The following is an 18,044-nucleotide window of genomic DNA, read 5'->3' on the forward strand; positions in this document are numbered from 1 at the left end:
CTTAAAGAATGCACAGAAGTTTCTAATGGGAGTAGGAGGGATGACAAACAACAAATACATTGCTTCAAACTATGTATTTTGAGGCTTGTACTAGTGACAGAGGGATGGACCCCCAGCCATCAGTCAGGATCCCAAACACCCTGTGATGACATGGTAGGGGTACTGGGCTCGCTTGGAAAGAGCTTGTGACAGAAGTTCACTCATCTTCCATGCAATCACACCAGAAAGTAGCTTATCCCAGGTTTTTGACTCTTCAGACGTGGTCTGAATACCTTATAAGAAGATAGATCCACTTCTTTATGTATGGGAGACTTCCAAGCCATCCAGGCTGCAAAATCTGCTTCCCCTCAAGTGATTTTGGCACTTTTGTTCCCAGAAACGTAGGGTTGCCAAAAAGAAAAAGATGATGGGGAAAGAATGAATATAACAGAAATCCAGGCTGGGTTCATCTGAGAAGCCTATAGAAAGGGGTGCTTGTTTCTTATTTCTGCAGCTGAGGTAATTACCTTCCGTAAACAGCTCATTTCCAGAACATAGTCCCTTTTTGTTCTTAGTATGTGGGAGAGATCGCTACATTCTCTGGAGTACCCACAGAAGAAATATGATTGCTAATGCAAGCCCTGCTTGAAACACTGGATGTTCTGTTTAGCTGCACGAGGTCAAAAGAGGTGCGCATTATTGGGTTTATTTCTTGATTGGATGAGTCCTCAAATCTGTACATACAAACCGGTGCAGCAGAAGAGGTAAACTCTCCATCCCCACCAGTCAATGCAAGCAATTCGTGCCCAAATCCCAATGTGAGATACTCCTAGATTACTGGTTTATATGAAATGCTTCTCTCTGTCCTCATCAATTAGCTATTGTCTTGTGTTTCAATGCATGAGAGCTTATTATATCCATTTATTTTGTTGTCTTGTCTAAACAGCTGAAACAGAACCCAATATCCTTCGCTCAGTATTGTATATATCCATTACCATGATAAGAGTTCTCTCTGAAACTTACCCCTGTCTCTCATTTTAGGATTAATTTCTGTTTCTCCTCAATAGTTTCTGAGATACTGCAAACAGAACTGAACATGGTATTGAGTATGTTTAATAACTTCTTGTGAATACTTACATTTGTGAAATGAAAACTTGCTTTCTGATAATGTTCATAGCTGAGACAACTCCAAACTGAGGTTCTTCATTATTTGTGCCATAAGAAGACTTTACTACTCTATATCCACAGAAGTTTTTACGTATTACGCAGGTAAATTAATGTAATTGCCGTAATAGCTAATTTTTGCGCTTACCACTCAGTTCTCTCACTCTTTCCATCCAACTTTAGCTCTTTTTTGTATAAAATTCTCTCTCCACCACAGCTGAAAATGAGATTATTAAGAGAGAGCAACATGACTCGAACATCACATCTTTCACTTCTTGGTCTTTCCTGGTCAGATCTGATGAGAGAGACATGGATTTCTCTCTCTTAGTTCACAGCAAGCATTAGTATTTCTTGCTAAATATGAACCATTCTGCTTTTACATTATTTTTTTTCCTCTCACACCAGTGTTTCCTTATCCATTCCTTCTCCAACTAAGAGAATCAAGAAACGGTTGAGGCTTCACCGTAATTTTAGTTGTCGTCAATTACCAAAACACTGAAAGTCTATGCATGTGGTAAACCAAACAAACCTTAAAGAGTAAGTCCTTTAAATAAAAAATATTATTCCCACAGCTTGAGCACTGGTACATCTTGTGTTTTAGTTGCATCAGTAAATTTATTGCTGTGATAATACCAGAAATGACTGATGACATATTTGGCTGATGTTAAGCACAACCAAGGGACTTTGTGCAAGAACTGAGACAATGACCAAACTGTGAGTGAATTTATTCTGCAGATGTGGTCTGACTGGACTTGACTGTTCTTCTCATATTACCTAAAATCAGCCTTAAAAAGTTAAACAAATGATGTCCTTTTCTTCTTCCCGAATTACAGAACATTTTAATCCTTTTTGCAGAATTCTACTACTTGACCTTTGTACTGATCTAAATCCAGCACAAGGAAAGTATATTTTAATTTATCATTATTATTTTTAGCAAGATGCAGAGTTAACTCTGTGTGTCCTGTTTCAGAGCTCAGAGTCCAACCAGAGAAACACAGGATTTATTGTTAATGGTAGATCCACTAAAGTCTTCCACAAGCACAGAACCAGGTCTTGCGTCACATAACTAGCTCTGCATTTAATACCAGCAGAAAGGGACACACATCCACAAACAAGCATGCAAAAACTGAAGATCTTCAATATGGGAGCTTTAAAACTGATTTAAAGAAAGGCAAACAATGTGGTTTGCAACTTATTTTGTTATTGGTTTTTATGTGTTGTTTCTTTTTTCTTCTTGTGTGCCGCAGAGGGGTACAGCACAGATTTTGCTGGCTGAGTAAGGGAAATTTGGTACCAGTTGTAACGGAGATGTTACAAACAGGACTGCAGTGGAGTAAGATGTGTTCGTGGTGTACAGGAGAGGTGCAACCAGTTAAAGACCAACATAGATAAAGGAGCGGATCAAAGGGCATAGGCCTGTGGTCCTGTGCTGTGGGAATGAGGAGCTATCGCAAATCCATAGCACCCTGATTACCGGTTCACAGCATGAGCAGAACCACAGGAAAAGTGCTCAACACTCTCAGCTTCACATACACCTCCTGCACAAGCTCAAAGGATTAGCACAAACTAAACATTCATGTAATACGCCCTGCAGGAGCGTTTTCAGCCCAGCCCACCTGTACTTATCACTTTGCCTAATAACTAAAATGTAAGAGAGACCCAGGTAGACAATTCTGCATTACTGTTTTACCTAAAAAATTCAATATACAGCCGAGACTGAAGAGAAGAGATGAAGGGTAGAGCTGCTTCTCTTCATGCATTCTCTGAAAGCCAGAGAAGACCTCTGAGTGCATAGTTATATATTTCATTAGCCCTTCAGAGCTCCCTCTCTAGCTACCAGTCCATAGCACCGTATTCTCAAATGTATCTTAGTCATTCACACATTTGGCCTCTGCTCTTGCTCCTCCCAAGAAGATTTTCAGCTCAGCTCACCGCAGCATGGCTGCAGAGATTTTACTTCATCATCTGATCCCCTCAAGCCTGTTAACTATATCCTCCTGCCTCTGTTCATGCCACCACCTGCGAGAGCCTCTGGGGTCCCAGTCTGGGCAGTCTGATGGAAATCGTCACCTACTGTCAGGTTAAATCCAACTTCAGGGTGGAAACCGCAAGCTTTTATTTTGTCTCCATCACTGAAGACTCTTTGGGACTGCTCGGGTGGAAGAACAGCATTTTGTCACACAGATTTCACTATCCACTCCTCATACCTCTTGAGCAAAAACACACAAAAAGACAAAGAAAGAGGAATAGTAACAGAAGGCAGCAAAGCCCAGGGCACAGCTGGAACATGCAGGGGGATATGAAACGAAGGAAACATGATCAGAATCAGAAAAACGTTTTCGTTGGAAATAAAGACCCCCTATTTCTTTGCTGGCTGCTGAAAAACAAAAGAAATTTTCACAAGATTGCATCACAGAAACACAGGACACCAGCACCGCTTTGGAAATACCTGAATACTCACAAGCTGCTCAAACTAGAATGGGTAATGGCATCCTTTGTGAATTAGCCAAAACAGACTGGGGAGGTCTACAAACCTTTGCACTTAGGCAAAGACAGGTTTAGCAGATAAACAACACGACTTGAAGCGTGTGAAGTGCTTGTCAAGGTTGATTTACCGATGCAGGTGCGTCCGTCGGCGTGGAGCCGGTACCCGGGCCGGCACTGGCAGTGGAAGGAGCCGTGCGTGTTGACGCAGCCGTGCTGGCAGCCGCCGTTCACCACCGCGCACTCGTCCACGTCTGCAGGAAAAACCAGGCAACAAGAATTACAAAAGAGCCTCAAAGACATAACCCCGGTTCTCCTGGACAGCACGTAGCTCATACATTATGCAACCATTGCGCTCGGACTGGGTTTTTTTGTTTACTTCGCTTCTGCACTCTAAACAGAGCAAAGAAAATGGAAATTTTACGGTGTTTTTCAAAGTTCCCGCGAGCACCGCCTCTGTAGTCTTTACTTCTGAAGCCCTTGTTAATTAGAGCGATCCGTGACACGGCTGTTTCCTCAGGGCTAAGAGAAAAATGCAGGGAAAGAATTAGGGTGAGGTAACACATCTGAGCTTGTAGATTCCCCTGGTCAAACATTTGGCTTTTGTAGAAAATCGCTGTATGAATCCTTTTGCATCAGGCCTCTAATCCTCCCAGCAGGTACTCTTGAGGGTACAAGCACGCACAGCTGACATAAGTGGAAAAAGGCCACGCAAAAGCAGAGCCCACACTCTCAACCAACATTACATTGTCAACCACTGAATACCAAGAGAGTCTAGATATTACATTTTAAAATAATTAAGATTTTTCTGCCATATTCCTGTGACTCTTGTCCCTTGGGCTTCCTTGTGTTCACCTGTATTTCTTATATTTTCTTCTCTGATAACTTCTCTGAAAAACTATGCGGTTTGCTGATGATACCTTTTCTGAACCCAACCAGGTTTCTTTCCATATTTCACATTTTAGGGCATTGCGTTCACTCAAATGAAGAGGGAAATTGGCGTTAAACCAGCTTGAGAATGCTGCTGTAACATTTCATCTGAAAATGGTGGACAATGGTGGACAAAAAAGAAAAGTTTAAGCAAACGGGTGAAGGTTGAAAACAGATCCACAAACCCGAATTTCCAAAAGTACTGCATAAGCTGGTTCTGCACCTTTCCAGCAATACTGGGCTACTGTAAATAGCATTTGATTGGCAGGTTGACGGCATTACCTTAAAAATCAACACAAAAGTCATTGGAAATAAGGGTCAGTTGGTCCATTCCCTGACAAAATTTCACCTGGTAGATATTTGCCTGGATTTTGTCTGTTCTTTCCTTAACAGTCCCTGGGGATGGATGGTAACTCCACCTCCCACCACCTCACCCATGGGCAATGCTGGTACCAAGTTGCCCCGACTGCCAAAGCCAAACCTCCCTTCTGCAACAGACATCTAGAAAGAACCCCTCTTTTTCAACATTAAAGATTCCTGTGGATTTAATTGCACTTTAAATCATGTTCTCAAATCATTTAAAGGATTTCTCCACCCAAACACACCCAAGCAAGTGTGGATGAGGAGACTGAGACCCGGTCACAGAGCAGGACACAGCAACACCAAGAGGGTGTTTCTCCCCCCATTTTGTACTTGAGGAACAAGGGGTCTGGCTTTCATGTTTTTTTTGTTGTTGAAATATCTGCTTTGCATTTAACTTTCATGGTTTACCTTTTTTTTTTTTTTTAGAATGCTTTTATGTTTCCTCCATTTTAGAAAATCTGATCAACATTAAATGAAAAAGGAAGTTTTAAAGATGACTTAAAATGCACAATGTCATAGTCCTAAATAAATGTATTTATAATGTAAACTTGTAATACTTCACCTGTGATTTTCACCTAAAATGAAGTCCTAGTGTTGACCATTTGCTAACATGCACCGCCTTTTAATCCCTCTGCTATATTTGCTGTTTTATTAGACTGTATACTATGTACATTTCCTATTGCCTGGAGACATCTGGAATACACTTTCTTTTTTAAACAAAAGTTTTACTTTTTGAAATGTAAGCAGTAAAAAGAAAATGTTATTCATCTTGTTGAATTCTATACTCTTAAGAAAAAGGCTGCTGAAAAATGCCAGAACAAAATCAAACCCAGGAAACTATTTGTCTTGAGCATCACAGAAATACAATAAGCAAAAAGGCTCAAAAAAACCTAACGGGGAAGAAGCTGAACTGTATAGTACACCACATTCTAGTATTTATACCTCAATAAACTCAAATACTTGGAGCGTCAATTTACTAATTTTATAGGCTACAGTCAGCTGCAGAATTTCTCTAATATAACAAATACAATTTTAAGTTAGGGCATCAGAACTTACAAAGGAGAAAAACATAGCCCAGCTAATAAAAATGAACACTTGGAGTTAGTTTTATTTGTTAGTCTCTATTTGAACATTTAAAGCAGTGACTTGGTTTATGGGGGAGCTCCTGCACCCACTGCAGCTCTTCTTTCAATGGTATTTCTCTTGCAGTGGCATATCCCCAAAAGCCATAAAGCAATTAGATTGCTAAAAGGCAGCGTAATTACATGGAAAACAAAAGACCCTAAAATACTTGTTTATACAAACTACACCTAACCCCACCCTGAGAGTCCCTGCAGCAAACGGTGGGAGAAACCAGAGGGCAGATCAACAAGTCTGCAAGGCAACTCAACGACCGTCTACCCTGGACACCACGAGAGCAGCAAGTTTGATGATAGATGATCCCTTCTAGTCTCAGACCTTCTCTGCAAGGTCAATATGTTAAGGATTATATGTTGAAAGATTCCTTCATGTACGACAGATATAATCAAGAAAAATGCAACGCACAGCTGCCTTTCAGTGTCTCCAGCATCTCAAAGCCAGGAAACAACTTTGCCTCCAGTTACAGAAGAAAAATACCTTAATTATTTTGTCTGGGGAGGAGTCTGCAAAGTAGACGCTAATCTGAATGCTTGAACTGCACATTAAAGTTTTCAAAGTCTAATCTCTTTGGGCTTTCGTCTTTAAATATATATTCTTTAAATATCTATATTAGTAGAGGACATACATACCACGAGACATACATACCAGGAAAGCAACATCTTATGCTGTTATAAGTACAGAAGCAGCCATTGTTTTTTTTCTATACGGTAATAGGTATGGAAATATGAAATTATTCTAGAATTACAAAGTTATAAAAATATAAAAAAATTATAAAAATATGATGTAATTATATTTTGATTCTATAATATTATGGGATTATGGAACATTGTTTAACAACATACTATAATTAAATTTGGGTTAGTTTCCACTGCAGATCAAACTAAAACACTTATGTGCCCAGCTTTCTATAGTTACAACTTAGGATGCTTACCTGAATAACCTGAATTTCAAGCCATTTATGGCTTGCTTATCACAAGTCAGACCGCGATGAAAGCAACTGCATTCCCGCAAAACAGAGGGAGAGCAGCTGCTGAGATGAGAGGCAAGAAGTGAAATGAGAGCATTTGCTGTCCCGTGGCTGCCTTGCAAAGGGGATTATGCTGCTGAGTGAATGGAGCAGAGTTGGTACGTGAACATCATATAATCATAACATCCTCCTCATCACCTACAGAAGATCGCAGAGATGCATTTTAAGGGGAATCCCCACTGAAGGCATCTCTGCTTTTCACTCTGTCCGTATGCAGCACGGGCCAAAGCACGTACCCCAGGAAATCCAGGGATTGTATCCCTGTTTACTCGCTTTTTATCAGGAACAAGCTGGCAGGAATAGCCTCATGGTCAGTCACACAAGCCAAAAGTCAACGCTACATGTTTCCAAGATATAAAGTATTTTAACCACCATGAACCGCACCTTTTTTAAGCTCTTCATGCTTCTGAGGTCTGGGCATTTGGACCGAGCTTTGTGCATCGCAATGGCACACTTAACTTTCCTGCATCCCGAAAGGACCCACATCCCAAGTCTCAAATGCGGGAGAAGAGGATGTGGTGTACCAATGCACAACCCACTGCCGCCACCGTGCCCTTCCCAAGGGCTGATCCTACTGGTGAAGTTACAGATCTTGAAGTCTATAGCCCTGAATGGGGGCTCTCCTAACTTTTGAAGATGTTTGTCCCCAACTGATTTGATGGGCCACATTGCCAACAGTGTGATTTCCCTGCCCAAAACCTGTTTAAATACAGAGCTGTGTGACTGCCTGTTTGGAATTCAGGGTCATCACACCAGTGGCTTTTCTCATATCATTACTAAAACATTTAGGAACAGCTATGATCAAGCAGCTCCTAAAAATAAACTGACAGCAGTGTTAAACACAGGTAATTAGTGAACCTGCAATCATGTTTTTATAAAGGAAAAACAAACAAAAAAAGCAAGACATTGCCAGATCAATTCCCTACTAACAAGCAGCTTGGCTTTTTAAACCACTAAGAAGCATAAACAACATGCAAAACTAAACCTCAAAAGAAGAAAAAAACCCCAACCAAACAGTTCTAATGGCAGCAGGACTGAGAATTTGCAGTATTCTCTCCATTTTTGTGATCTTTCCTCACTTTCCTGGCCATATTGTTCAAGGCAGAGTTGTGGGCTCTTTGTTAGCTCCTGTTTTAGCCCCTGGATGGGGCCGCTATGCAATCCTGCATCCTCTTTGCTTTTAATTCTTTCTTTCCTAAGTAACCTGTCTAGCAGTTTCTGCAGGGACTATTCCCACAATTAGCGCATCACCCACTCTCCCACAGATCTCCAGCGATTCATCCATGACCCCTCCGTATGCAGATATTTGTGTCCTGGTGCAGGACAACTGCCCATTCAGATCTCAAAGCGTCTGCAGAGATATTGAAACAAAGACCCACTTTTCTTTCTAATTCAATTTATTTTTTAAAGCACTGCATTCCACACAAGGTCATTATCTGTAATTTTTATCAGTGTTCACGTGCCTTCCTTCCACACACGTGTGTGCAACTGCTCTGGAACTACAAGATGAAACAGTCTTCTACTATTAAGTTTACTGCACACTTTTCCTTCTTTCACATTTTTAGCAAAATTCAAGGTATAAGGTTATTTAAAACACAGCCTCTACTGCAGACCTGAGCTCCCTTCTTAGGGCTGGCTAAGCCAACAAGAGCACAAACATTTTGCGAATCCCGAATGGGAAGAGAGATGATGTGCCGAGGGTAACCCAGAGGTGACATTCACATCCAGGACCATTTGTAAAGGGCACAAGGTGAGGTCTAAGCAGGCGCAGGGTGGCAGAGCAAGGTTTACCTCTCACTTAGCTTCACGGAGGCAGTGGCATTTCTTCTGGGTGACAAACGAACAGGATTGCTCTCCTTTGACCGTAAAAACATGCACAGATTGATAAGCGTTCAAAGCCAGTACTTTCAGGTAGATACACAGGGAACAAATTTCTTCTTCACAGTGCACTGCTGGAGAACAAAATCAGAACTGGACAGTATGGACCTCATCATTACAGGTTTATTTTTTAGTTTTGACAAAAAATTCCTTTGGCAAGTAAAGAACCATCCAAAGAGAGGCAGAGATCAAATAATCATGAGCATCACGCACCCCACAATCTCCAAAGGACTGATATGGGTTAAGAGATTTCTGTCCAGCCGGGACCTGATGCAAGAAACACGTTCTGCATATGTGTTAGAACAACTGCCTGTGCGCAGGGGCCAAACCGCCACAATACCATCTGCGGATATGGCCCAAATAACTTTCACGGATGCATAACTACACCCTTTTTACCAGAGGCCTAAGAAATACCACAAGAAACCGGAATGAATGACACATATTCGTTACTATTTCCCAGTCACCACAGTCCGCCCAGCTTACTGCAGACACGGGGAAACACAAAACCCCACTTGCATTTACTTAAAGGATGGTTTACACTGATGGCTTTAAAGTCACATTATAATTAAAAATAATTATAGTAATTATTTATAAAAAAATCATGACCAGAAAGGCAAAGCATGGTCTTTGCAATATCATCTTAAAATTCAGCAAAATCAGGGTTTTGTCTCTTCTTTACCCTGGAGCTCTGTGGGTCGTTGGTTGACATACGATATTGTGAAGATTAGTCAGTAATGATAGTGATGGAGAAACAGGGAAGGGAAGATTGGCTCTTATGTAAAAAAAACACAAGGCTATATTTAAAATTATCACAAGTGGATAAAGTGTTCAACACAAACATTTATTTGGAAATCAGTTAACAAAATCTGGCTTACCACTCCTTTGCCCTGATTAGCTCACAGATCATTTAGTACATCTGACACTAAAACTCCATGATTATTGTTTGCTATTTAATATAATATGTAAAATCAACAAAGATGTATGACAGTGCTTCCCCTTCTGTTATTTGTAACAGCGCTGTGATTAGTGTCTTTTACATATTCCAAAGGCTGTTTAAACATCACACAAGTCATGAAGCGAAAATATCATATGGTCTTTCCCCACTAATTTACATGGCGGATTTTACACATTAATTTAGCGTGCTTCTAAACTAAATAATTTACATACTTAAGGGATCTACTTCATAGACTGATCACAAAAGTCAGAAATTATTTTGATGAAAGTAAAACATAAAATAAAAGCCTTTGTTAGTGTAAGTAGACAAATCTATGACAAATTCAGCTCACAAATATAAGTCTCATAGTCTCCCCAAGTGTTGAGTTTGAAAATGTCCACAATTCAACAACCAGTGTGAATCTACTCACAAATGCACTCACTATTAAGCACGACATAATTTACCTTTGCAGCAGAAGTTTTTAAAACGATCTCTCCTGTTTTAATAATGTTAAGGTGGTTTTCAAGGTTTGGAAGTTTGATTGGAGGAGTTTCGAAACTCCTGTTACCGGAAAAATGTTTGTCCAATCTTTCCACAATGGAGGAAGTTTGACATTAGTATTGACTCCAGGAAGAAAACACAAAAGTTGGAAGTCTGGTCAAACAACAAAGTCTAACGTTCCACAAGAAAAAACCAAGTTTTTGGTTCATTTTAGTATCAAACATATTTCTGTTTCATCAAAGCAAACTGAGCAGTTTTTGATAGTTGTGCCATTTTGAATTAAAAAACCTCCAGTCTAGAGCTTTTCTATGCTTCACAAAAGCAAAACAAACAAACAAACTAAACTAAACCAAAAAACCCACCACACATAAATATGCTACGAGCTCTTTTGAGTAGTCTAGTAGAACCTGATGTTAAAACACCTTTGTGAAAGAGCTTTCAGCACAGATAAATGTGCTCCTGCGGAGCCAGCTGGGTCATTTTGAACTGTTAGCGCTCCCAGGCTTTTATTTTTGCTCCTCAGCTATTTGTTTCTGCCCTTTCCTGGCCCCTCCGATGGATTATATGAGCATCCATTGTCTGCTGCGGTTCAAAGCCAGCCAGGTTTGCCTCAATCACTGCTGAACCTTACTGAAATTTCAGTAAGTCACAGGTGGCTGAGGCGAGCCTGCTGCAACAAAATTAATTAATGGAATAGCTTCAGCAAACCGCACTGAAAGGAACATGTCACATCTGATAAGAGATTGGTTAAAAGGCATGGTTAAGAGATTCTTTACCCAATTTAGTCCCTGCAAACCAGCTCCACAATGAAAGAGGACCCTTGTTAGAGCAGTGAGTTTTCCACTGCATTTCTTCTTTGCCCGGGATTAAGGGCAAAACAGCTTTAACCGGCACCGATTTCGGCAGGGCTATCCAATTAGCCATGCACAGAAACAGGCTTTCCAAGTCATCTGATTATTTGCCTTCCCCTGAAAATCGATGGCATTAAAAACCCCAAGCTTTTTGTATCGGCTTCACTGTCTTTCAGTCCATCACCTTCCTTTAGACCTCCCCGGTGATTCGGTCACATTGCGGAGAGGAATTTCCCACCCTGTAGTTGGTAACTTGCCCTAGAGACTTCAGATGTTTTTCCAGGCAGCTTCAATGGTTTCTAGCTATGTCTAGGTGAGGTTTCCTTCCTCTGACCTGTGGTTTATTGGTCTTTATACAGAGAACATCAAAGGATGGAGACCACAGCACTAAGAAACGCTAAACAGCTTAGTCATCTACAGGACAATCCACCCGATCAAGTCTTAAAAACCTGGATTTAATTTCCTGATCTGTCGCTGGCCTTATTGGAGGATGAATACATGAATAAATTGCTGCGAGATGTCACGCAACCCTGTTAGTGGGGGCCATAGATGATTTGAAAGAATAGTATCGATTTGCTAAAGATATTGGTAATTTGAATTTCTTCTCAGGATGAGGGAGGAATATATATATATATATATATATATATTTTAATATTGCTTTCATGTGAAGACTGGGAGAGTGCAACCATTGGAAGTGGAGACTTGTTCCTTGCCAGTGACTGGATTCCACAATCAGAGTTCATTTCTCAGATGTCCCTCAAGATCAGATCTCCTGGACAGAGCAATGTGAAGAGACAAAAATGGCCAATATCTGGACTTCCAGTTTCTGTTTGCTTTCAATGCCTGACATGCCAGTCTCTCCTGAGATATTTAACAGTGGTTTAGCTCAATAAACAGACAAGAGCCCCTCATCCACAACTTTATATGCAAACCATATGTTGCAGTTGAAAACTCTGAAGATCATAATTAGAACTGTCCATTCAATCTAAACAAGGTCAAGAATGAAAACTGTTTCAAATTCAATAAACAGGCCATTTGAAAGGGTAGACATTGTGGAGGACAAGCTTAACAACTTAATTGACAGGTAAAGCTTCATTTCTAATCCTCATTTTGATATCGTCTGTAGCCTCAGGAGTCAAAACACATCACTGCTCAGTCCTCAAAATATGCAGAGAAAATGAAAATGTCAACTGAATGAAAAAAAAAGGAGAAGCATCTGTTTGATAGCTGTGTAAGCCTGTGATATGTAAACTGCTTTGGAGTCAAGCAGCCCTAATTAGAGTTTCAAGGCATTCTTCATTAAATATACACACATAGACATCTATATATGTATATATGAGTTTTAAGAAATTATTTGCGCCAGATAATTTGCAAGAAATTCAGTGTATAGAATTAAAGTAGGGAACATGATGTTTTCATGGACCGACCTCAAACAACACTGTGATGTTTTCACACAGTCATGAAGAAATACTTTTCCCCATCTTTTCACAAAGCAGATCTGTACTTTTTTCTCCACTCTTACTCTTGAAAACAAAAAAGAACACTCCATTTCTGAATCTCAGAGTAGTACACAGCATCTCAGCAAAGCAAAGCCAAGAAGAAAGACTGATAGGGTTACCAGCCTCCCCAGTGGGGTTATACTAATAGATATTTTGGCAACCGTACACCCTTGACGGCTCCAATTCACATCAATATCAAACCCACACAGATGGACACAGACTCTCGGTGGAAAACTGGTGCCAGGTGAAGTGAACGACCACATGAAATAACAAGACAGTACAAGCTGAAGAATGACAATCCAGATGAAGGCATAACTTATGATCTTAAAAAGTATTTATATACTATTAATTTTACTGTTTCCTGCAGAAAAGAAGTGAATGTACCAACTGTAATGAGTGAAGTTGGAAGAGGACGTTTTGCCTGCGCACCGCAGCAGTGTGGGCTGAAACACAATAATTAAAGTTTCATGTAATTTCTACTAAGGAAAGAGGTTTTGAGATCACTCGCATCAGCAGCTTCACTGCAACGCTCCTGCGAGTTTTTCTGATGTGGGGCAGAGCAGCAGAAGGAAAATTTGGTTTGGGACTATCAATTTTTAAATACAGTTCCTCAGCACAATTCAGTTGGGCCACGCTGGGAGGCAGGAGGGTGGTAGAGGAGCAAAGGAGCTCCATAAGAAGATGTATTTAATCAGCGACGGTGTGCTACGGCCCAAACTCCTCATGTAGATTTAAATCTGAGACATACAAAGGAGGTTTATATATTGGGCCACCAGCATTTTTTCTCGGCAGGATATGACAGTTTGAAAAAACAGTTACGGAATAAAAAGAGAGACATGACTGATTTGATGAGAACATCTGTTTTTTGTTAGCAGCAATATTAATGCCCACTTGCTGAGCTCAGGAAGTGTCTCTACTGCAGGATGCATAGAGAAATGTCTTTCCACACACAGTAGGTAAAATATGCAAAAGAAAACGATAATCATGCAAATACCTTCATAAGCTGATATTTCCAGCTTACAGTACGTACGCTCTGCTGGTCGGAAACATGAATGCTGTATGTGACAAATGTCCTGTTGGTAAAAAGCTTTAAGACATCACACGGCTAGACTAGTCTTGCAAACTGCCTGGAACATGAGCCAGCCTTCGGAATAATTGGTTTGGGAGGAGCAATCACCAGTCAGAACTGTGTTATTCAACATGTGAAACACGTAAAACGCTGGCACTGCGCTTGTGGTGATGAGACTGCGTGGGGCTATGAAAACAGGGAGGCAGAACACACCATTTGACCACCAAGATCCATCTCTCTGCCAGTCTCACCTAGGCGAGACCACAGCACAATCCATTTCTGTAACAACTGGCTCTCTGATGCTCTACAGCCGGTTGTTCGTAGGGTTCCTTTTCAAGAAGCCACCATCAGCCCTGATTCCCCACTGGAGCTATCATGACTACAGGCCAATCTGCAGCAAATCTACAGCACCAGTGAACAAAATACAGCTCATTACACAGATTTTCTTGCTCTGCTTCCTTAGGACATATATGTGAGGCTACAGAGATTCAACCATGAGAAGAGAAAAATGGCATTAACACATCCCAGACCTGTCCATACCAACTTCCAGAGCTGGATCCTAATGAACAATACTACCAGGCACAGATGATATTTTTTCTCCTTTTTTTCCCTTTTCCTTAGATTAAAAATGGCATCAAAATAACCACTTGATTGCTCCACTTTTATGAGTTGTTTTTGATCTCCTTGCCTGTCATTGAATCTCTTTTGGGATAGTAACTGCTAACAAGGTTCTCAGGTGGGTCTTACAAAGATCTGGTATGCAACAACAGCAGATTTATTTCGAGTTGGTCTTCTAATAAATCCTAGTTAAAGCCCTCAGGTACTCATGTAATTGAAGTTTGAGTAATCCAATACGATGTTGATCAAACCACTGATCTTTTAATAACGAACTGTAGCCCTCCCAGCAGTCCCTGTCTTGCTGACAGTCATGTCTGGATTGCTTCCTCTGGGCCAATGCTTTGAACAGAGAAGCTGACACATTTCTGCTTGGTTTAGATGTTATCGCAAATTGTTTTAAAGCTTTTTAAGGATATATCAGATGGCTCGTAAAAATCCACGGGCACTTCAATTAAAAAATATGGGATTCCTATTAGTTGTCTCAGTAAAGGCTGGTACTAAATGCTTCTAAAGGGGAATATAAACACCACTCTGGAGTCGTCCTTCTTCCTCTCCCTGTATCTGCCCTTAGTCCTTGTTTACATAGCCTGTAGACAAAGCTATAGAAAAAGCAGTAGTTACCCTGCACAATACTCTCCACTGAAAGGCAAATGTGCACATTTTTCCTCTCATAATTTCCATTTAAAGTATGAATTGAAGGTTTCTAAGCCTTGCCTCTCTATACAAGATTCAGTTGCAATTTACATTTTCAATGTGCTCAAAATGAACACCGAGATGACTCATGGGCTGTTTATGAGATGCTTACATTTGCTGGTAAATACCTTGCTACAAACAAGCTATAATTTAAGTATTCAAAAGTCTTCTGCCTAAAATTACTACTAACCATAATTTTGGAGACCATGACCAGAGCTTCAATTTCAGGCTTGCAAAGCTCTTCCTACACAATGATTCTTAAAAGTACGAGTGTATTTTCTTCTCTGACAATGGCAACCGTACCTCTGTAATTGCGGAAAAGATTACCTAGCTTTTAGTTCACATTAGTCAGCTGCAACAATACCATACTTCTTTCCTTTCCTTTCCTTTAAAATCAACTAATTATTGTCAATCAGCCCAGTGGAATGTTAACATTCTCCATAACCTGTCTTTCAGAGGTAGTCCTAAATGCTAGAAACTAGCTAATATAAACTAATCAGAGCCCTAGAAATATCTCAAAACATTTTTGTACTGCAGTCTATCATTTTTGTCATATTATTCCTAAATATTATATTTTATCTGGACAATAATAGTCTTTTCATACAGTTACATTGTGCTTTTCATCTAACTACTCCAAGTTCTTGCATTAATTAAACCACATTAAACCCCTGACTGCTGTAGCAAAGAGTATAGTGTTTCCAAAACTTAGATGTTTTCATTGTCCAAAGCTGCTCAATAAAGTTTTATGCATCGAGTAGTCTGGACAAAGAACACTTCTCATGCCAGGATGTTTGCTCATGCCCAACTTTCTACACAATCTCACATTTGCAAGAACTGGAGGCGACTGTCGTTCTCCCTGCACTTTATCCAAGCACAACCTTGCCACAGATAATAGCAAGTTACAGTTCGCACTTAGTGTTTCCTTCCAGGTGGTGGAGTCCATGTGAGGTTTTTCAGATGCTGGAGAAGACACAGGAGCCTTGGGGACGCAGCCCATGTGCCGAGTCTATAACCGGCTGTGCCGCAGGGTGAGATTTCGAGCACCATATGGACGAGACCAGCAGATGCCATAGAGAGGGGACTTTCCATTAGTTGTTCCCTGGGAGGCCTGTGACATCTAGAAACAATTTTCCCTTTTCAGTCGGTAGTCAGATCAGTGACCAATAATTAATCTGATGACTGAAACGCAGAATGTGGTGCCAGTTTTCTGTGGTTTATGAATAATATAATGCTTTCTTTTTTAAAAAACACACTGCTTTGGAACACAGCAGATGTGCTGCAGGATATGTATGACATGTCTATATGCCACACTACACCCAACCCTGTGTAATTCTTACATAACCTGGAAATTAAACCGCCAGTTGCGTGGTTTGTTAACGTAAAAGGCTGTTATTAAAATGCTGCAGTTGAATTAAGCATTCAGAGAGGAAAATCTAGACACCAAGAAAAAAATATGGAAAAAACAGAGATTTTTCCTCTTTGAAAAGAAAACAGATTTACCAAGATTATCTTGAAATAATAATTTAATTCTTGAAATAATTGGTCCCAGTTTGCCTAGAGTGCCAAGGCTGCAAACGCAGGCAGGACTTTGCTTTGGAGCCTTGGGTTAGGAGACTCCTTTTGACACCAGCCTTTTCTATCCAAACTGCTGCTTAGCAAATGACTGAAAAGTGGCTGTGCCCGTCCTCAGCTCCGCTCAATAAAAACATGGGCCCAGGATAAATGAGCTCAGTCTTCGGTGGCAATATTCACTTTGGAAGAAGTTGTCACAACTGTTAGTTCATCCCCCCCGAGGGATATCAGATGGGAGAAATGACGCGGTTCAGCTCACAGCCGTCTTTGTTCAGCGTGTGAGAGAGGAGCGGGGAGACTTCAGCAACAGTCAAGAGTGAAGCACGAAAAAGCAAAACAAGTGCAATTAAAATAAAAAATAAATCAATTATCAGAGCATCAGATGCTCTTCTTAGCTAAGACTGACACATAAATGCTCAAAACAATAGTTTGACAGTGTCTGTTGTGGTCCAAGTGATGTGTCTGCCCTTCCCTGACTGATGGGAAACAGATCAGACCTAAAATGACTGTGATTTTGCCGAGTTTAGTATTTGATACATTTTAATAAGATTGCAAGGGTCTGCGTGTAATTGAGTGGATTAGGCTTAGGAGGGTGCACAAAATGAGAGGGGACCAACCAAACCAACTCATTAACCAGGATTCAGGTAATTAATTTAAAAAGTCTGAAAAACCTCCGGTTAATATTCCCTTTACTGTGAATCTGTTGTAATTTTTACTCCTCCTTTTGAGCGTATTTTTGCTGTAGCGCTACCATGAAAAGACAAATGCAGAAAGATGACACTATTTGCTTCTCGCAGATATTGATCCCAGCTGGCTCCAAAGCAGCGCAGGCGCTGCATAAGGTCAGACAAATGACCTCCAGCCTTTGTTTCTGCCCCAGAACCAGAGAAAATGCTTGAAAATGAGAATTGGGCATTTCCAGAAAAAACCCCCAAATTTCCTTAGGAGTAGAAATAAAATTAAATTCCCAATAAGGTTTGCAAATAGAGCTATGAATGTATAAGGACCATTTCTGCCCGGATCTTCTCTGCAGCCATGCACGAACACCATGAAGTTCTCCTGCCTAAATTCAATAGTCTCCAGAAAACCACAGAAGTCTGACTGCATAATGCTAAATAGCATTTAAAACATATAATTGATCCTTAATGTTAGTTAATATCTTTCAGTTTGCCAGGGGAGTAAGGGAACCCTTGATTTCTAGCAACTGCGATCCGAAATGAAAAGCAGTAATTATGGTTTTTATTTGTGACTAAAGATACTAATTTGATAGTTAGGAGCAATCATAAATAAACAATATTTAAATGTAAAAACAAATGTTACTTCTTGCTAAATTCACTTCAAA

The 18,044-nt window shown here is 40.4% G+C and overlaps 1 protein-coding gene across 3 annotated transcripts in view; it reads right to left on the reverse strand.

Annotated features, from left to right (window-relative positions):
• LOC136105186 (uncharacterized) overlaps positions 1-18,044 on the reverse strand; it is a 196,250-nt gene that overhangs the window by 63,904 nt on the left and 114,302 nt on the right. For all 3 annotated transcript variants that reach the window (XR_011740551.1, XM_071812730.1, XM_065844808.2), the window contains exon 6: positions 3,759-3,881. Coding sequence is in view for 2 of the 3 variants with exons in the window: in XM_071812730.1 (XP_071668831.1) it covers positions 3,759-3,881 (123 nt within the window). In the remaining variant the exon portion in view is untranslated. The remainder of the gene's footprint in view (positions 1-3,758; positions 3,882-18,044) is intronic.

This window comes from Patagioenas fasciata, chromosome 9 (assembly GCF_037038585.1).
Source record: "Patagioenas fasciata isolate bPatFas1 chromosome 9, bPatFas1.hap1, whole genome shotgun sequence".
NCBI lineage: Eukaryota > Metazoa > Chordata > Aves > Columbiformes > Columbidae > Patagioenas > Patagioenas fasciata.